This window comes from Nelumbo nucifera, chromosome 1 (assembly GCF_055504915.1).
Source record: "Nelumbo nucifera cultivar China Antique chromosome 1, China Antique-T2T, whole genome shotgun sequence".
Taxonomy (NCBI): domain Eukaryota; kingdom Viridiplantae; phylum Streptophyta; class Magnoliopsida; order Proteales; family Nelumbonaceae; genus Nelumbo; species Nelumbo nucifera.
In genome coordinates this window covers 150,936,419-150,956,820 of record NC_142649.1, presented here as the reverse complement: position 1 = coordinate 150,956,820, position 20,402 = coordinate 150,936,419, and the positions used below count along the sequence as shown (strand labels likewise).

General features: G+C 38.4%; 2 protein-coding genes across 2 annotated transcripts; one reads left to right on the top strand and one right to left on the bottom strand.

Moving 5' to 3' along the window:
* Window positions 1-230: 230 nt before the first annotated feature.
* Window positions 231-3,304, top strand: QRT1 (Pectin lyase-like superfamily protein). The gene is made up of 6 exons (XM_088898917.1): window positions 231-254; window positions 705-1,039; window positions 1,802-1,991; window positions 2,120-2,323; window positions 2,430-2,665; window positions 2,832-3,304. The coding sequence occupies exons 1-6, from the start codon at window positions 231-233 to the stop codon at window positions 2,977-2,979; spliced, it is 1,137 nt and encodes a 378-aa protein (XP_088755043.1). The 3' UTR covers window positions 2,980-3,304.
* A 422-nt stretch (window positions 3,305-3,726) lies between these two features.
* On the bottom strand, window positions 3,727-20,093 carry LOC104606611 (Agenet and bromo-adjacent homology (BAH) domain-containing protein). Its single transcript, XM_010271907.3, has 6 exons — window positions 18,971-20,093; window positions 7,735-7,829; window positions 7,520-7,642; window positions 6,600-7,424; window positions 5,028-5,244; window positions 3,727-4,656 (listed from the first exon to the last, which is right to left on the bottom strand). Exons 1-6 carry the CDS (start codon window positions 19,263-19,265, stop codon window positions 4,154-4,156), a joined length of 2,058 nt encoding a protein of 685 aa, XP_010270209.1. The 5' UTR covers window positions 19,266-20,093; the 3' UTR covers window positions 3,727-4,153.
* Window positions 20,094-20,402: the final 309 nt, after the last annotated feature.

Sequence of the window (20,402 nt, the reverse complement as noted above, 5' to 3'; positions counted from 1 at the left end):
CCCGAATATGTGGGCCCCGGTCCCCTGGCCCAAGGCCTAAGATTCTTCCTAACGCGCGCGAAGTAACTAATTAGGAGTTTCCGTAAGCAATATAAAGCCTGATGACAAGCAAGGCAGTGAATCCAGAGAGAGTTAGAGTTCTAAACCCATTTGGATTTTGGAACGTAAATCTGTTGATCGAGTTTTAGAAAGAAGAGAACTCCGAATGCAACAATGAAATTATTATGAAGATGGATGCCAAACTTGGGAAGATGGTGCTTTAATCCTTGTTTTAACACCAGCACGCTTCCTCCTAATTAAAAAGAGAAAGCAAAAATAAAGTATAACCGCTCTCTCTTGGGTTTAGAGTTTTAGAGTTAAGAGAGTCCTAACTACTCATTAACAACCACTTCTCCCTCCACTATGAAGAAATCGATTTGGAAAAGGAGAAATTGTGTTTGTAATGGATTGGGCATGCATGTCATGACCTCCGTTTCCGTCCAAAAAACTACGACACCCTCTTTTAACCGTTTCGCTTTTCTCCTTAAGAAGCCACAGAATTATTAACTTCTTCATTCACTCAACCCTTGGACTCTCTCTCTCTCTCTCTCTCTCTATTTGATTTATACTGCACTCAGTTCACCACCACGCTCCTCTATTTAATTCATTCATCTCTTTAACTCCTTCCACCTTAACTGGCAAAACCGAAGTTACCCACGAAGTAGGTGCAAGGGAAAATTCAGGAACACCATCCATCAATCATGAACTCTTCACTTCCCATTCTTGCTGTGATCGTTTTGTTTCTTCTTTCGACGACGACCCAGTTTGGTTTCTCTGTGTCCTCTGAATCTCCCATGGACAACTTTATCACCTGGGATGATCTCAACGTGAAGAAGAACTGGGACAGGTTGAATTTGAACGATAGATTTAACAGTAGTCGAGTCATCGTGGTATCCAAGGATGGGACTGGTGATTCGCTTACTGTTCAGGGCGCTGTGGATTTGGTTCCGCTTCACAATACACTGAGAGTCAAAATTCTGATACTTCCAGGGATTTATAGGTGGGTAAGAAACTAGTGGTTTTCAAACGATTCCAATTGTCTTTCTTTTTCATTAATTTTGACTTTTTTTTTGTGTGTGTGTTTGTGTGTTTTTTGATAAAAGGGAAGAGGTGCTACTCATGACACAAGACCGGGTGGCACGTCCCCACAGAAATCAAAACAATTGATAAGAGCTAAAGGCCTAGGAATAATAGAAACATTGACAGGAATTGAGCGGGCATTTTTTTTATTTTTTTCTTGTGAATTTGTTTGCCTCCATATTATTTCATACATGATTCTAATTAGGGGTGCAAATAAATCGGATCATTATCGAATTCGAATCCGGCCCTATTTTACCCGATTTAGATATCCTTATAACGGATTTTTAGATTGGATTGAATCGAAAAATAGGATCCGTTTAAAAATTGGATTAAATTCAGATATTGTTTTGTAAAAAGACATGTATAGCCCCATTTTGTTTAAAATATAAATGACAAAATTGGTTGAAAAAAATGCATGTGTTTTTATATATATACTGTTTTGTTTTTTTTTTCTTTTATTAATTTGTTAAATTTTATAGACGTATGGATAATTATCAGATATAGGATTTATCCTTATCCTTAGCAAATTCGAATCCAGATTATGAGATATAGGATTTATATTATTATTGGATAACCTTTAACCATCACTATATAGAAGACCGATTGATATATAGAATTATTTCTTTTTATGGTCCTCTAGATTTCCACTTTGTGATGATTTTGAACACTTACATCCTTGCAGAGAAAAGGTGATTGTTCCAGCAAGCAAGCCTTACGTTTCATTCATTGGTACTGAAGCGAACCGAACTGTGATTTCTTGGAATACTAAAGCTTCAGATAAAGATAACAATGGACAGGAAATTGGAACCTACAATACAGCTACTGTCAGCATAGAGTCAGATTACTTTTGTGCAACAAAGATCACTTTTGAAGTAAGAGATGAGTAGTTCCAACACTAATTGAACATTCCAAGGGATTTATAATCACAAATTGAATCTTTTTTTTTTTTTTTAATTTGGTAGAGTCTGACTTTGTAAGTCGATTGTGTGTGTGGTTGCAGAATACAGAAGTTGCAGTGCCCGGGGGAGTAGGAATGCAAGCGGTTGCATTGAGATTATCTGGAGACAAATCTTTTTTATACAAAACTAGGATGTTGGGATCACAAGACACTCTGTTGGATGATACAGGAACCCACTACTTCTACAAATGTTACATTCAAGGGTCTATTGATTTTATATTTGGTAATGCAAGATCGCTTTATGAGGTAAACAAATTCAAATTTCGAGAGACGAAGAATCCATGCAGGGATCTTTTCTTTTTGTATTTGTATGGTTGATTTCTTTCTTAATTGTCTATATTGTGGTATATAGGAGTGTACTCTTTATTCAACCGCTAGAGGACCTGGAGCAATTGCAGCATCTCATAGGGAGTCAGCAATGGAGAATACTGGCTTCTCTTTCGTACAATGTAAAGTGAAGGGGAGTGGGAATATTTACTTGGGTAGAGCGTGGGGTAGATATGCAAGAACTTTGTATTATCACTGTGATATGGAGGGTATTATAACTCCTATAGGATGGCATGATTGGGGAGACCCCTCACGAAGATGGTAAGAATGCATTTTAATTTTGGTTAATACCATTAAATCATATTAACCAAAAAAGAAAAATGCTTTTATATATGTTGCATGGAAGAGAAACAACTTGAGAATAATCTGTCTTAACCAAAATTTCTATGAATGGCGGCCTAATACATTTGAATTTGATACTCTGCAGGACTGTATCATTCGGGGAATACCAGTGCAGGGGTAAGGGAGCCAATTTGGGGAGGCGTGCACCATGGTCCAAGTCATTCACCTACGAAGAAGCAAAGCCATTCCTGGATAAGACATACATAGAAGGAGATCAATGGTTCAGACTTTAATTCTCGCCTCTCTCTCTCTCTCTCTCTCTGTAGTGTACATTCTCCAACTACACAACCCTATACAACAATTCTTTGATAGTGAATTATTTTTTTTAGTCTTTCAGCAGAGTCAGAGTGTAAATATGTTCCTTTCCTCTTATTAGGTGCTTTTCTTTCTTTTTGATGGATGAATGGATCCAATCCATGTGGGATATATGTTATGGTCAATGCTTATGATGGGTTTTTAGTTATCTGTAATATTCAGCATGGTATGGATTCCAACAATACTGCCAGTTGTCATGATAATGATATTGACAATGAAAGTATGAGAAGTTGTTGAATTTCATCATCATAAACTTTGATGTAAAGATGATTCGGATCAACGTAACGATAGGATGATGAATTAAAAAGATTATACTGCTTTTTCCACATGAGAAGGCTGGAGGATTGTCATCACACACTATCACACTGGAATATGCATATGCAAATGCAATGTGACCCTCCTCCTACAGACAGACTACACTCATTATTTGAAACTGTTTCAGATAATTGACGACTCTACATCAACTGCATGCCTTTTTATGTACATGTAAATAGGAACGGCAATGCTGCTGCAGCTCACACTCTAACCTATTTTGCTTGTAAAGCTCAGTCTACTGTAATGTTTAACTCTCAGTAATATCACCATGTACAGTTAAGGTGATGAGCCCCATCTCCAAACAGAAATTTTGTTTGGAAGTACTACCCCAGGAGGGAGGGTCAAATAAGTTGCATTAATACATAAGAGCAAATAATTCCATAAACTCATTTTCAACATTATCTAGACTTATTTCCATAAACAGACAATACATTACTAATTAGAAACCGAGACAGAAAAGAAGGAAAAAAATGCTAGTAATCGAAATAATATTCAGATTCCGTGGCAGCTAGACAGGCATACAAGCTTATGGACTCAGCGCCCCCCCGACCCCGATCTGAATCCCAAGTTAAATTTCTGACCTGACCCGTTAAGAGCTGAACCTACCACTAAATCCTAACTTCCTAGCTGTACATCGACCAAGTTCCCCAAGTCAATAAAAATGATTCACCTTCTATAAACATGTGCATCACCTCTGTCTTATTTACAGAAATCCTAATTTGCCTTCAGACCAATACCGCCATCCTCCTAGACTCCTAGTTGCACTAGTTCTCTTTCTCAGACAGCCACCTCCATGACTTCTATTGATTCACATTTGTGATCAGGAGCCTGAAAATCCTCTTTAATAGTCAACTTGTCTACATTGTTATCAACATCATTGGCATCACCATCATCGTCATCATCTCTGTCATTTTCATCATGATCACCAGAATTACCATATCTATCTTCATCTTCAATTCTTTGCCGCTTCCTCAAGGTCACCCACTTGACATCTTCTGCAGGGACATCAGATCCAATAAAACCACCAGCTAAATCCTGCTTATCCTCTTCAACTGTTTCAAGTTTAATAGTAGGAAGTTCATGGTCCGACATTGCTGAGCCACCTGAATCAGCCCCCTTAGCAATTGTTGTAGACCCTGAGAGCTTTGTTCCAGGGCTGACAGCTGCAGATATGGCAGATAGTATATCCGGCTTTGCCTTGATATCAACCCACTGGTTCTCAAACCAATCCTTCGAACTCCTTAAATTCTCTTTCTGGAAAGTTGAGAACACGTCTTCACCTGTAACCATAGAGAAAATCCAAATTATTTTTCTTGTTGTCCAGTCAAGGCAACTAGAATACATTGGTACACTGTTAACAGTTCAAGGACTCTGGAGACTGGACTACTGAGCTGGCAAACCATATTCACTGTGTCATATGTTGAGAGAGAGAGAGGTCATTTCTATGAGGCCATTATAACATGGAAACTGGAAAGAAAGGGAAATGTAGATGGGGGTTCTAAACCAGAATGGGCTAGTCCAACAGGCCCCCTAACTTTTTTTTTCTTTTTTGTTTTTTATTTTTTTTATTTTTTTATTTTTTTTGGGGGGGGCGGGAGCGATAAAAAAATTAACAGTATGAAACATTACAGCTGACAAAGGATGAGCATACCAGGGAAGTAAACTTGCAGACTACCATCTCCATCATCAACTCCAGTAACTACTCCTTCCCACCAGCCATCACTCCACCATGCATCTACAGGGGCTCCAATCTCAAAAGAACCATCTGTTGACTCCTTAAGGGGGGGACATGGCCGGACTGTAAGGCGGCCTGAGCATCTCATGCCCAATTTATCAGGAGCAGCCAGTCTAAAGGCAGGGACCCATTCCTACAATAAAGCCAAAACAGATGTGTCAACCCTCTTAAACGATGAGAAAACAAAAGTTTTAGACTTTTACATCCATGCCCAATTTAGCAGGGAGCAGCCCATCTGTTAATGGGTCAGATTCAGATCAGATAAACATATATCCAACTGATCAGCTTTAAAGAACTATGATCACATTCATATATGTGTATTGTTACTAAATTCTACAAAATTGACTTCCATGAGACTTGAGCTTACAATCTTTTACTCAAAGAGATGTATTCAGACCAACTTCACCAACAAATAAATGGAAAGTTTATATAAATATGATGTCCTTAATTTTTCTACTTTGCAGTATTTGGTTGCATGTAAAATAAATGTGGAAAACAAACATCTTCCAAATAGTGAGTACCTTTTTCTTTTTGAAAGTAACAAGAATTCATTAAAGTAATAACTGGTACATGAGATGATGTACAATTCATACCAAGCCAGCAAAGAGGACTCAAAAATTACACAGGCAAAGATCTGTCACTATACAGAGAATCCCTAAACACACCAGATTTAGATAGCTCATCTGCCACAATATTTAATTCTCTAGGAATCCAAAACAGTTTGGCATTCATTGCAGCCAGGATACCTCTTGCCTCAGCCAAGTAGTGGGCCAGCCACCAGGGGCCATCCTCAGCCTTTCCTAACCGAATGATTGTGTTTGTTGGCCCTCAGCCCTCTTCATATCGTGCTACTCATGCTTCTCAACCATACAGGTTTTTCCCCCAAGTTAAAAAAATAAAAAAAAGAACACCAGGAAAATTAGGACTATGATTCGTTTTTCCAATTTTCCTATTGAGTATCATTTCTGAGGAACTCACTGTTTCCTTCATTTTACATGCAATCAAATGCAGATTATAGTAAAATATTGATGGACAGAACAATTAAAAATATTGATGGAGAGACATCTATCAATCCAGGTCAATCTGATAATAAATGTACATACAATAATACCATTAGAGTTCCATGTTAGGTTTAATCAGAATGAATTTGTATTAGACTTGTATGAACCATTTTTTATTCATGTATAAATCTTCTTTTATGGGGGATAGCAAAAGGAAATAGACTTGTATTGCCTTACTCTCAATGGTTTGTAGGCCAAAGTCTTAACCACCCTACCCATCTATAGAATAAATTCCCAGCCATCAAATCATTATGGCTCGCATGCAAACTTTTCCTCAAGAGGTGTCACAGGCTAGATAGCCATGATTGTTATATTATTGGGCCACATATGGCATAGGATAATGGCTCAGATATCTATCAGTTACCACCCTCCTATAATGATGAACTAATCACAAAAGGAAAAAGAGTTCCCAAGGTCCATTACATACCTCAAGATTCCCAGATCCATCCTCATTCTGCACATCATCATATTGAACCTTCAGCTGCTTATGAGATGCCTGCAAGACCGTACACCTGAACCAGCAGCCTCGTATGCCACTATCTTGGCATAGAATCTCTACCTTTTCATCAACCTTAAAATGAGGAGTACGCAAGGGATGAGGCCTGACACACTTGACACTGAGAGGCCTCCTACCTGACAGCCTAAATTTCAAGTTGTCATATGCTGGTCCACATGCCGCCATCGTGTTTCCTCGAGCTGAAACTCTGACATTGGAATGATCCATGAGAAACCTGTGACGCCCTCTACAACTTCTGGTTCTCTTGGCTCCCTGCTTCACAGTGCCCTCTTGGCTAAAGTCTTCCTCTTCTTCTGTAGTTGGGTTATGGAATGTGAGGTTCTGCTTGAAGAGGGGACTGGGATCCAAACATGAGAGTATTGTTTGGTCAAAGTAACCCCGCAATTTGCTGATATCAAAGAGCTTGACTTTGTTGTTTTTGAACTGCCTAAAGCACAGATAAACCCTGGCTCCAGAAATATGTGCTAAAGTGGCCAAGCATTTCTCATAGTGCTCAGGAGTTAATATTGTTGCAGGACCATCAACACACTCTGCACTGATTACCTGGGCATAAGGTGTGAAAAACACTTCTCTAGGGTGTGGACGTGGTAGAAGAACTACACTCTTGACTTCTTGATTGTGGTGAAACCACCGCACTCTGACCTTTTTATGCCCCTTCTTGTCTTCATACATATCTTCCAAATAAGCAAGATAATGATCCTCCTCTTTAGCCATAACAAGCACAAAGGAATGTATCTGAACATCACGAATAAGAAGAAAAAAATGTATTGGACTTAGAGAACTCCTTAAACTTGGGGAAGGGAAAGATGGAGCAAAAATCAGAGGCTTACAGTTATGGTAATTCCATTCCGACAAAATGCTGGGTAATGCATGAGCTGTTTACCACAAGTCCACGCAACACCAGACCACACTATATCTGAATCATGGCCTTTCAACTTCCTTGCAAATCTACCCTGAAATGAAGTGGTGTAACACAATTATTAAAGAAAAATAAGCATGGATAGATGGAAAGAAGAGGATGAATCAAAAGTAGATACCGACATACCGTGCGATCAGGTGGATGGGACTCTGTGACATCAACCCTGTTTGTGGCAAAATCAGAAAACCCAGTGGCTTGTGTTGAATCATTTGTTGGTGACTCTGTCATTAAAAATGCAAGGTTCATCAATCCTCCATTTTAGTGGCAAATTGGAAAAGTTAAGGAAAGAAGAAAAAAAGTGGTTGAGTGAGTGAGCATGTGAGTATGTCTACTTATAGATTTATGTCTATTTATGCATGTAAGAGCAAGAAACCCTAAATGCCATATCATCAAAACTTCAGTGTTCTAAAAAGTGCAAGGGGCATTTTGCACCCAAGGCACAAGGAACACACCTTTTCAAAGCAAGGAACAAAAATGAAAAAAAAAAAAAGAAGCTAAATAAATTCAAAAAAAGGCCAAAAAATGTAAAAATAATATATATATATATATATTTAATTTAAAATTAACTAAAAATATAAACTTAAATTTTAAAATAAATGTTTTTAAAAAACCTATTATCTCAAATTAAAATACATAAACATAACATGTAAAACATATTTAAAATGAATATTTAAAAATAAAATCAACCAAAACATATAAAACATATTCAAGCATGCAAAACTCTCAATATCTTTATTCTTTTCCCAATTGCATTATTTCAAATAACTAAAGTGATGTTAAACATTATGCATTCCTAGTTCTACAAACCACCTTTGTACCAAGCACCTCGAGGCAAGCCCAAACAAAGTCGATACCAGGGTTTTAAATTGTCTTTTAAAAATATCTTTTATTAGGATGAACAAATGAGCAACATTAGCAAACATGGGGTTTTTGGCACTTCCTTCACTCAACCATTGGAGCCTCGATTTATACAGCACTCAATTCACCACGCTCCCCTATTTAATTCATTCATCACTTTAACTCCTTCCGCCTTAACTGACAAAACTGAAGTTACCCACGAAATAGGTGCAGGAAAAAAATCAGGGAGACCATCCATGAACTCTTCAATTCCCATTCTTGCTGTGGTTGTTTGTTTCTTCTTTTGACAACCTAGTTCGGTTTCCCTATGGCCTACAAATCTCCCATGAACTTTATCACCTGGGGTGATCTCAAGGTGAAGAACTAGGAGAGGTTGAACTTGAACGTTAGGTTTAACAGTAGCCGAGTCATTGTGGTAGCCAAGGATGGGATTGTTGATTTGCTTCCTGTTCAGGGTGCTGTAGATTTGGTTCCGCTCCACAGTACACAGAAAGTCAAAATTCTGATACTTCCAGGGATTTATAGGTGGGTAAGAAACTAATGTTTTTTAAAGGATTCCAATTAGTTTCTTTTTTTATTGATCCTTTTTTCTATACTATGTATTTCCTTTCTTGCTTATCTTAACACTTGATAGAAGACTGATTGATAGAAGTTGTTATCCATCATTCCTTTCTATGGTTCTCTAGATTTCCACTTTGTGATGACTTTGAACACTTAAAATCCTCGCAGAGAAAAGGTGGTTATTCCAAGAAGCAAGCCTGATGTTTCATTCATTGGTACTGAAGGGTCCCAAACTATGATCTCTTGGAATACTAAAGCTTCAGATAGCGATAACAATGGACAGGATATTGGAACTTACAATATAGTTACTATCACCATAATCAGGTTTCTTTTGCGCAACAGAGATCACTTTTGAAGTAAAAGATGAACAGTTCAACACTTAACGTTCCAGCTTCTTTCAAGGGATTTATAATCAAAAACTGAACATAAAAAACAATCTTTTTTAGTAGAGTCTGACTTTGTAAGTCGATTGTGTGCTTGCAGAATATGGAAGTTGTAGTGCCAGGGGGGAGTAGGGATGCAAGTAGTTGCATTGAGATTATCTGGGGACAATTCCTTTTATACGGAACTAGGATGTTCAGGTTACAAGGCACTCTGTTGGATTACACTGGAACTCACTACTTCTAGAAATGTTACATTCAAGGATCTATTGATTTTATATTTGGTAATACAAGGTCACTCTATCAGGAAAACAAATTCAAATTTCGGGAAAAGAATCCACATCTCAAGTCCAGGGATCTTGTCTTTTAATTTTTGTATGGTTGCTTTTTTAATTTCAAGTTGATGTGATATCGGAAGTGTCTATGTGTCAGGAGTGTACTCTTCACTCAACCGCTAGAGGACCTGAAGCAATTGCAGCTTCTCATAGGGAATCAGCAATGGAGAATACTGGCTTCTCTTTCGTAAATTGTAAAGTGAAGGGGACCGGGGATACTCCCATAGGAGGGCATGATTGGGGAAACCCCTCACGAAGATGGTAACAGTACATTTTAGTTAATACCATTAAATCATTACCACGAACCAACCAAAAAAGAAAAAAGATCGAGAAACACATGCTTTTATGTTGCAAGGAAGAGAAACAACCTCAGAATAATCTTTCTTAACCAAACAGTTGATAAATCTAATTCCAAAGTCAAATCCTAATTTAGGAAGCTTTGAAAACCCCATATTTGCTAATGCTGTTCATTCATCCTAATAAAACATATTTTTAAAAGACAATTAAAGTTAGAAAATCTTCTTTTACAAGGATTAAGAACTTAAGAACTGTATTCCGCTTCAGCTGAAGATCTTGCCACTACAGACTGCTCCTTACTCCTCCACAATACAATGTTCCCTACTACCATAGCACAGTAACCTGAAGTAGACCTCCTATTATCAATACCTCTGACCCAGTCAGCATCAATGTATGCTTCCAGCTTCATGTGTCCATGCTTAGCAAACAAGATACCTTTCCCTAGAGTCCCTTTTAGATAGCACAGAACTCTCGCAACAGCTGCTAAATGTGTATCTCTGGGAGAATGCATAAACTAGCTGATTACACTAACTGCATAGGAGATATCTGGTTGAGTCATGCAAAGGTAAAGTAGCATCCCAACCAGTCTCTGGAACACCCCCTTATCAGGCAACAGTTCACCTTCAGTCGCTGACAACTTATGATTTAGATCAATAGGAGTAGAAGCAAGTCGAGCCCCCAGTTTTCCAGTCTCTGCAAGGAGATCAAGAACATACTTCCATTGAGAAATGAAGATACCATCCTTAGATCTGGCAACTTCAATTCCCAAGAAATATCCGAGTTCTCCCAAGTCTTTAATTTCAAACTCAGTGTTAAGAAAACTCTTATGATGAACAACTTCCTGAGTATTATTTCCTATAACCACAATATCATCAACATAGACAATCAGGAGGATCACTAAGGAATCTCTCCTCTTAACAAACAAAGTATGATCCGACCGAGTCTGTGTGTATCCAAAGGCAACAAGAGCAGACCGAAATCTGTCAAACCATGCTCTAGGAGACTGCTTAAGGCCATAAAGAGACTTCTTCAGTTTACAGACCTTTCCTTGCATTTCCTTCCCATACACCCCTGGAGGTAAAGATATATAGACTTCTTCATTTAGGTCCCCAAGCATTCTTTACATCAAACTGATGAAGAGGCCAGTCAAAAGCAGTAGCTAAAGATAGCAAAACCCAAACTGAAGTCATCTTGGCTACTAGGGCAAAAGTTTCTAAGTAGTCAATACCATAGATCTAACTATATCCTTTAGCAACCAAATCGGCCATATATCTCTCAACAGTACCATCAGAACGATACTTAAATAGTGAACACCCACTTACAGCCAACCGGTTCCTTTCCCTCAAGCAAATCCACAATTTCCCAAGTATTGTTCTTATGCAAAGCATCTAGTTCAGTCATCATAGCATCTCTCCATTCTGGATTGGACAAGGCATCTGGGACAGACCGGGGAATTACATGTGTGAAAACAGAGGCAATGAAGGAATAGTAGGAAGGGGAAAGGGGGTTATAGGACAGGTGTTTGGAAATACAATGAGTTGTGCATTTCCGTTTGCCTTTGCGAAGGGCAATAGGGAGATCAAGGTCAAGGAAGGTATTCGAAGTGGTAGAAGAGGGCTGACCTGTTATCTCAATAGTGATGGGAGGAACAAGAGGCACATCTGAAGGCGTGGAAACAGCTTGCATGTCTCTGAGTCTTTGTCTCTAATACCACCTCTGGATAATAGAATGGGAAAGAAAAGAAGGGGGATGAGTAGGAGCAGGAGGGGGAGCAGGGATAGATGACTCAACTGGAGTAGACTCTATGGAAGATTCAATGGGAATTGGAAGAGGAATAGATGGTGACAATGCAAACAACTCGTCTGAATGCTCCCCCTCAAGAGAAGTACCAAAGAAAGAAACTGACTCTGCAAATGTGACATCTCTAGAAACAAAGCGAGTGCCACGAACTGGATCAAAACAACAGTACCCCTTCTGTGTGGAGGCATATCCCAAAAAGACACTTGTGTGCTTTAGGCTCAAACTTATGTCTTTGATGACTGTGAACATGGACATAGCAAGTGCACCCAAACACCCGGAGAGGAAGAGAAAACAGATCTTCATTTGAAAAAAGCAAGCTAAAGGGAGTTTTAAACCCCAAAACCCGAGAAGGCATTCAGTTTATCAAGTACGTAGCTGTAAGAACAGCATCACCCCAAAATTTAACAGGAAAATGGGAAGCAAAAAGAAGGCTCCTCGCAACCTCAACCACATGTCTGTTTTTCCTTTCCGCCACTACATTTTGTTGAGGAGTGTAGGAACAGGAACTCTGATGAATAACTCCAAAGGTATCAAAGTAGGAGGAGAGACTTTTCTCAAAATATTCCTTTGCATTATCAGATCGGAACATTTTGATCCGAGTGTTAAACTGGATAAGAATAAGTTCATGAAACTTTTGTACAACATTTGGTACTTCATCCCAGGATTTCAGAAGGTAAATCCATGTGTAACAAGAGAAATCATCAATGAAAACAATGAAATAGTTGTAGCCCCCCATAGCAGGTAAATGATATGAGCCCCACACATCAAAGTGCACAATATGGAAAGGAAAAACAAATCTTTTATTACTCACTGAAAAAGATTGTCTACAATGTTTAACAAGTTCACATGACTCACAATGAAAACTCGATAGGGATATTCCCTTAAACATTTCTGGAAACAAATGACTCAACTAAAAAAGACAAATGACCAAATCTAAAATGACATATCATGACTCTATTAACTGACTCTGATAAAACAGACTCCAAAGCAACTCCACTAGGTAATCCAGGACTTTGATCAGAGACATCCAGCAAGTATATCCCATTCACCTCATGGCCACTCCCAATCGTCCTCTGAGACTTCAGGTCCTAGAAAACACAATAAGTAGGAAAGAAAGTGATGTTGCAGTTCAATGATTTGGTTAAACTGCTAACAGATAAAAGATTGGTGCTAAGTTTGGAAACATGAAAGACAGAGGATAAAATAAGTGAATCAGAGGCTTTAATATTCCCCTTGCCAGATATGGGAGCAAGAGACCCATCGATAAGAGAAATCTTCTCTCTACCCGAGAGGAGCCGGTATGAGCAAAAGAGGTTGGGTAAGCTAGTCATATGGTTTGATGCACCAGAATCTATAATCCAAGGAATTCTACGATTACTTGAGACTGTAGCATGATTTGCAGAAGCACGAATACCTGAATGGGAAAAAGCGGATGTAGTGGGGGTGCCTGAGGAGGAAGATGCAGCAGTAGACTCGAAGTGATTTATCAATTCCCCATATCTCTCAAATTCTGCCTTCATTGCTGTCAACTGTTCCATAACAGATTTTTCTTCACATTCAGACATTGTGGCAACATTTGCATTCTTGGGTTTTCCAGAATGACCACCCTTCTTAGAGTTGTTGTTGTTCCAGAACCTCTCAAGAAGAAGATCTGGATGAAACTTCCAACAAGAATCCTTAGTATGTTTCGGCTTCTTGCAGTATTCACATATCACTTCCTTTTTCTCATTCAGCCCCTTTGGTTTTATTCTAGCATGTGCAAAATGTTCTGGAGGAGGTGGGGTCTGTAGCTGTACCTGTCGCCTGCACTCTTCACTGCTCACCATAGAGTATGCCTGTGCAAGTGACACATCATCCTTGGCCAAGATATTCTGCCTTGTAATATCAAATTCAGGATTGAATCCTGTAAGGAACTCAAACACCCTATTTCTTTCCACTAATTTCCTGAAAATTCCAGCATCTTTGGTGCTTTCCCATGCAAATGTTTCCATAACATCCAGCTCCCGCCATAGTGACTTCAACATCAAATAATAGACAGCCACACTCTTCTCCCCCTATCTTAAATTTTTTTTTTTTATCAATAACCTGTCTTAAATTCTTCACATCACTCTTTAGTTTGTAGGCCCTTACAACATTTAATTTCTGAGAACATGTCTCTGTCATACTATCCCAAATCTCCTTGGCTGAAGTCATCCACAGATAGTGTTGACTTATATGGGGCTGCATAGAATTTACCAACCACCCAATAACTGTGTAGTTATCCAGCATCCATTTCTCATATGTAGGATCAGACTCATCCAGCATCGCCTTACTACCCGTTAGAAACCCTAGTTTACCTCTACTATAAAATGGATCTTAATGGATTGTGCCCACGCAAGGTAATTTGTTCCATCAAGTTTAATTGTAGTCACTCTTGTAAAAAAGGAATCTAGGGACCAACCCCCGACACTGGGATCTGCTTCACCTCACTCCCAGATTGCTCCATCAATCAAACGAAAATCAAAAAACAATGTTTTTAACCTTTATAAACCTAACTAAGGTCAGTCAAGCACTCAAAAGCTATCCAAACGACTTCCAATTGCAGCCACCCGCTCAAGCACCCCAAAACTAGGGTTTCACCGTACCTAGCCTCCGGGGAGAAAGAGAGAAGAGGTAGCCGCTCAAACCAAAGCTATCCAAATGACTTCCAACTGCAGCCGCCCACTTTTGGAGTTAAAAAGAAACCCTCCAAGCCTTGAGCGCCACACCCAAACAGCCTCTTCGACCCGTAACTGGAAATTCTCTAGTCGGCTAGCATTTGGGAAAAAAATTGCAGTCCCACTTTCTTGGCAATCTTTGACCAAATTCTGACTCTCCAAACCCTCTACCAAGTAAGCAAACAAGATCTCTGAATAATCAGCAATTTATCTCTCCATACACCTTTCGATTAGAAAAAAGATGTACGGGAAAAAAAGAAAACAAGGAAAGGGAAGAGAGACCTGCTCTATTACCAAGATGTGATTCAAAACTAATAAAATCAGTAGAATATTTCAGAATAAAGTAAAAGAAATCAGAGAAGGAAGAAGACTGGAGAAGAAAAGAAAAAGAAAGGAAGAGTTCAAATATCTCCTCTTTCCCCAATACTTATCTTTTACAAAACATACTTAAGTTACATAAATTACAAGGAAGCCCTTAAGTAGGCATCCACATCAGCACTAAACTTAAAAAAAACATAAAAAAAAACTGAAGGCCCAATAAGAAAACATAACATAAAAGAACTGATAAGAAAGACACTAATGGGCTAGGGCCCATTCGGCCCAATCTCTCTACAAGATGTGCAAAGCAGAACAAAAGAACAAGGCCTTACATGTGTATGCCAACATTAATATTTAAACAAGTTATCTATTATAATGGTGCTTGTCAAATCACAATAACAAAATTAGAAACTTTAACCCCAAGCAACTAAATAACCTCAAGAAACAGTAGTTTTTTCATCAGTAACAGTGAATTTAACTAATTGTGAAAACAAACAGTAACCTCAAGCTCAATGAGTTCAGTGAGATAGCATAATTACATGCCTAAGCAAAAGATCAAGAATAAATTTTTTCAGCCTACCAGCCAAACCTACACGTAATGTAGTGAAAATGGAATATGAAACTAGTAATGGTGTAAAAAAGTTCTTGTTTCCATTAACATTGGCAAAAGAATCAAAAGAAATCATTAATTCTTCAAGGAAGGTGTATACTTGTTAGAAATTGACATGGGTATGAGGAGTTAAACTTGGAAATATCAAAAGAATAGGTTTCAGTAACTCAAAGGATACAAATAAATTCCATTTTAGGTTTTAGAATATGATACAATATATGTAAAATATCTGTAATATTCTCCATTGCTTGGTCTAATGGTAAAAACCCAAGCTGACAATTGTTAGAAGTTTAGAATGTGGTTTCAAGTTTGAGAGTAGCTACTTTGTGCAAAAAAATTGCCAGAGCTTAGATCCATATCCAGTCTACCCCTCCCAAGAACCCAGATAGCCAGGACCAACAAGTTCTGCTTGGTGTCAATCTGCGCTCATTGCTGGGATGTTCTTGTTGGGTTATGTGTGTTTTAAGGGTGATTTCTTATCATTTTTCTTCTGTACTCCTTTTTTCCCTTTAATATTTTTTTTTCTTTTATTATCAACAACTAACAAATTCCTGGTTGGGGAGCAAAGATGTAACTGGCACTATTCTTTATTACTTTATTACTTGTGATATACTATATCTTTTCATACAAAACAAAAGATTTAATGTTTACTGTCCAACACAATACGAATAACAATGAAGATGAGAGCTGAAATGAAGGCAGAAGTGTAAGAGAAAATAGCACAGATACAGTAAATCAGGTAATCTTTATTTTAGCTGGGGTATCTTCTCCCATTCGCCTATTTGCCTTCTGCCCTGCTATAATACCTAGATGCCAGTACATGCCTAATTCTTCTAGTGCACCTGTGTCAAACACAATACATACCCGATACAACACAGGATACTGTATGGATACTTCTACATTACAGGATTAACACTTCTAAAATATGTAAAGTAGTATACTATTAACAAATTATACCATAAAAATTATAGATGTATTAAAATTTTAAATTTGGCATGTTATAAATGTTGAGAAATGGCACAGCTTCAAAAACTAGACACAAAAGCATGGTACAAGAATATTAAATGGGATGTCTGTACCCACATCCATATTTGCATCAAGGATCTTAAGAAATGGAAAGTCATATCCTTGTTTCTAATGTCCATACCTTCAATATGCCTATTCTTTTTAGATTAATATATATAATGGACTGCTCAATTTGTTAAATCATCCCATCCCAATTTTACAACAAGCACAAGGTGAAGAATACCCCATCAATTCCATGTCCGTGGAAGAACCTATGCCTAGTGCCTATATTTGTGGACAAACGGCATGTTTTGATCCTGGTGAATCCATCTAAAACAGCTTTCAAGACTTACAAGTTTACATCAAAACAACTTTGACAGGAATGGAAGGAACAAAGACATAAATAGCCAACATATGCAGATAGCAGTGGAACAGGACCATATAATCATCATTGTCATCATCGTCATCTAAGCCTCTCAACTATATGGGGTCGGATACATCAACCCTGTTTCACCATTCCGTTCTATTTAATGCCATATCCAGTAACAGGACCATATAATCCTCAACCTAGTTAATAATGCCACCAAGTTTGCACACAACTGAAGAGAAGAGTACAATATATAAAAAAGGTCATTTCAAATGTTGCTCCCAGCAATCTGGAGTCTTGGGAGGGGTAGACTGGATACAGACCTAACCTTGAGCTTTTTTGGCACAAAGTGGCTGCTCTCAAAGTGAAAACAAGGCATTCTAACACTTATCATCCCGAGATTTTACCATTACACCAAGCAATGGCTCCCATATAAGGGTACAATATATGGATACCCAGAACAAAAACTGGAAGAGGATCTGAGAACACAATTGTTTGAAGCACAATGAAAGAACAAAACTTTAGAATCTTACTTTCACACAAAATCCAATTGATGTTCAACCCTTGGTTTTATTTTGTGGCTTAAATTTTATTACTTGCCTTTCAACTGGATATGACCATTATATAAGTTTCTTTTTTTTTGAAAGAGTAAAAGCATATTTCATAAATAAGCAAAAAAAAAAAAACTGTACAACTAGAAGCTCCACACAGGGAATTTACATCAGTCCATAAAAAATGCCTATACCACCAAACCCCCAGTGTTTACAAAAAAGATTCCCATAAACAAAAATAAAAAAAAAGGAATTATGATCTCTGCTTTTAATATAACTGTGTACAGATAACCAATGACTAGTATATAAGTTTGTGTAATGGTGATAAGGTTGAATTTATGTAGTAACAGCACTGATTAATAAACTTGAAGGGAAACTTCTAAGGCCCCATCCTGTAAATGGACCAAATCGTCCATGAGTTGTGAGAGCAGTTCCTTGATTAATAGTTAAAAGTGTGGTTTGATTTCAACCTTTAGGGAAATGGGCCTCAGCTAATTCCCATTAATTCCTCTACTATATCCCATAACTAATTCCTTTTGTAGAGAAGACATTTCCCCATAATGATCCTTCCTCTATTTCTTAGAAAATTAATACTCCTTAAAAAATTAATGATTTTCTTAAGCCTTTCCCCACCAACTTCTCTTCTCCTTAACGTTTTAAAGTCACCTTGGATAATTAAGTCTTCCGAGGTTAAGTTTTTCATTTTTTTCCTTTTCACTACTAGATCAAATGCTAAACTATGCTAGTCAATTTAATTTTATCTTGGTTCAAAATTTTATTAAAAAATTGCCCAAATGCATGTGTGCGCACACGTGTATGTAATGCCACCATGCTTTCTCTCCCCTTGTTGGTCTGGTCAAATTGGTCTGAACAGTTTAATAATAGTAAAATTCTGATTTAATGGGTGGAGAGTGTACATGACAGATATGGAATTACTAACAGCCTAACAAAATTTAGCTTAGACAGTGAACAAGAAGGACTCAGACGTTTTCCACACCTAACCTTCACCTCTAGATGACAAGTTTTGACCCATAATACAATGACACGTTGAGGGAAAAAAATACCTTTTCCCGGTCAATTTTCCATTTAAAAAACATCAAGGATTGAAATCACTAGGAGTTCAAAACAAGGTACACTACATTTCTAGAGGAAAACAGGAGCACTAACCATGTTTTTCAATGACTTGAAACCCAGTTGGTCGTGAATATATGGTCTGGATAGGCTTAATCGTCCCTCACAGGTCACCACATGGATAAAGGTCAGACAGAGATGGATCTAGCTAGCAATCTATAAAGAATTTTCTCTCCCGTTAAAGGCCTTTATAATTTATGGGCCTTATGGCAGTGGGTCTTAAACTTCACAATCACGTAAGAAATAAAGCTTAGTGGCCAGTAACTTCACAGTTAAATGGTATTTGCAGCTCCCCATAACTTCATTCTGATTGCATAAGATTTTCCAAGTTTTGGATTTCACGCATATTTGGAAATTGCAAAAACAATGAACAAGAACTAACAATAGAAAGTCTAAGTAAAGCTTGTGATCATGAAATCCAACAGATAAACAATCAGGTCAAGAAGAACATACTCGAAGAATCTGCAGAAGGTTGCTTCTTTACGAGCATGGATGTAAGCCAGTCGACCACCTCTCTTCTCGATCTCCATTTGAAACAAGTGTTGGTGGAGTTCTGAGACCGAAAACCCAACAAGAAATCACTGGAGACGACATAGACCATGTGTCTAAGGCTCCTCTCGGTGCCGACAACAGCAAGGACGGAATTCCCAGCTACATCCTTCAAGAAGTAGTGGACCACCCGGCTTCCGCGCTCCTGTGAAACAAACTGCTCCTTCCATTCCACGAAACCGTGGCCATCTGTAGACATCTTCGCCAAGAGCCCCCCCAAAGCCAAAAGGGTGTCACCGGAACATTCCAAGCTACACAAAGCCCTTGATCACAGAGCCAAGGATGCCTAATAAAAGAGGCCTACCGACCCACTTGTTCTCAAAGTTAGAACCTCCCAAACAATTCAGAATAATCCTACATGAAAGAGTATTTGATTTCCATAAAACTAAAGCTAGGGGGAAACATACACAAAATGGGAACAAGAACGTCAGCTTTAGGAGGACAAAAACCCTAGGGGCACCTCAGGATCAGAAGAAGGTGTTCATAAACCCTATTCAGGATGTTCATAAACCCTATATCCTGGAGATCCTAATGAAAGCAGTTGATTCTCCGGTGAAGCTGGAAGAAAAAATCCCGAGCAGCAGCAGACACCTGTGCCTCCAGCAATCCTAACAAGAATGCACAAATGTCCTGCAAAGACAAAATTGGGATCCCAAAACCAAAACCATCTTGGTCAAAGGAGTACAGGGTTTCTCAGTTTGAAGGCACTAGAGGTCATACTAACGGGGCTTGCTAAGAGTGTCGACGGAGAAAAACAAAATCGGAGTATCAGGCTAGAACAACGCAGAGAATTTGGAACAGAGGGAGGTGTTAGTGGTTATAAAACAAGGCTGGTAACAATGAGGTTGCTCTGAGGGAGAGTAGAAACTTTTCATCCTTGCAAGAGTGGAGCGAGGATCAGGAGGGAGCGCGCTTGACAGGAAGGAGAGGAAACAGAGGCCATTGGAAAGAATCAAACTTGCAGAGAGCTTTGGAACTTCACATCCCATCGGAACCGATGAGAGAGAAAGAGGAGTATATTAAAAACCAGTGTCTTATCCCTGCCTACCTCACATATACCCAATGGAGAGGGAAATCTCCAATTTGCCCCTTGAGTTTATTGATACATCTTGGTCATGTCAACGCGTAGGGGAGTGGTACAGGTCCATGTATGGTTTTACTTTTATGTAACAGAATAAATACTTTTTTTGATAAAATGCGACACACAAATACATTTTTATAATATATGATTTTAGATTTTTATTTCATTCCTAAAATATAATAATAGGAGGAAAAAAGTTTTGTTCTATTACATTTACATCTTATCTTATTCTTATACTAGCGGAGGGGGCCCTGT

Coding starts and splice junctions, on each gene's coding strand:
- QRT1 (XM_088898917.1), top strand. CDS start 231: ATGGATGCCAAACTTGGGAAGATG. Junction 1,040..1,801: donor ATACTTCCAGGGATTTATAG/GTGGGTAAGAAA, acceptor ACATCCTTGCAG/AGAAAAGGTGATTGTTCCAG. Junction 2,324..2,429: donor ATGCAAGATCGCTTTATGAG/GTAAACAAATTC, acceptor TGTGGTATATAG/GAGTGTACTCTTTATTCAAC.
- LOC104606611 (XM_010271907.3), bottom strand. CDS start 19,265: ATGTCTACAGATGGCCACGGTTTCGTGGAATGGAAGGAGCAGTTTGTT. Junction 7,425..7,519: donor GGAATGGAATTACCATAACT/GTAAGCCTCTGA, acceptor CGTGATGTTCAG/ATACATTCCTTTGTGCTTGT. Junction 5,245..6,599: donor ATGGATCTGGGAATCTTGAG/GTATGTAATGGA, acceptor GCTTTATTGTAG/GAATGGGTCCCTGCCTTTAG.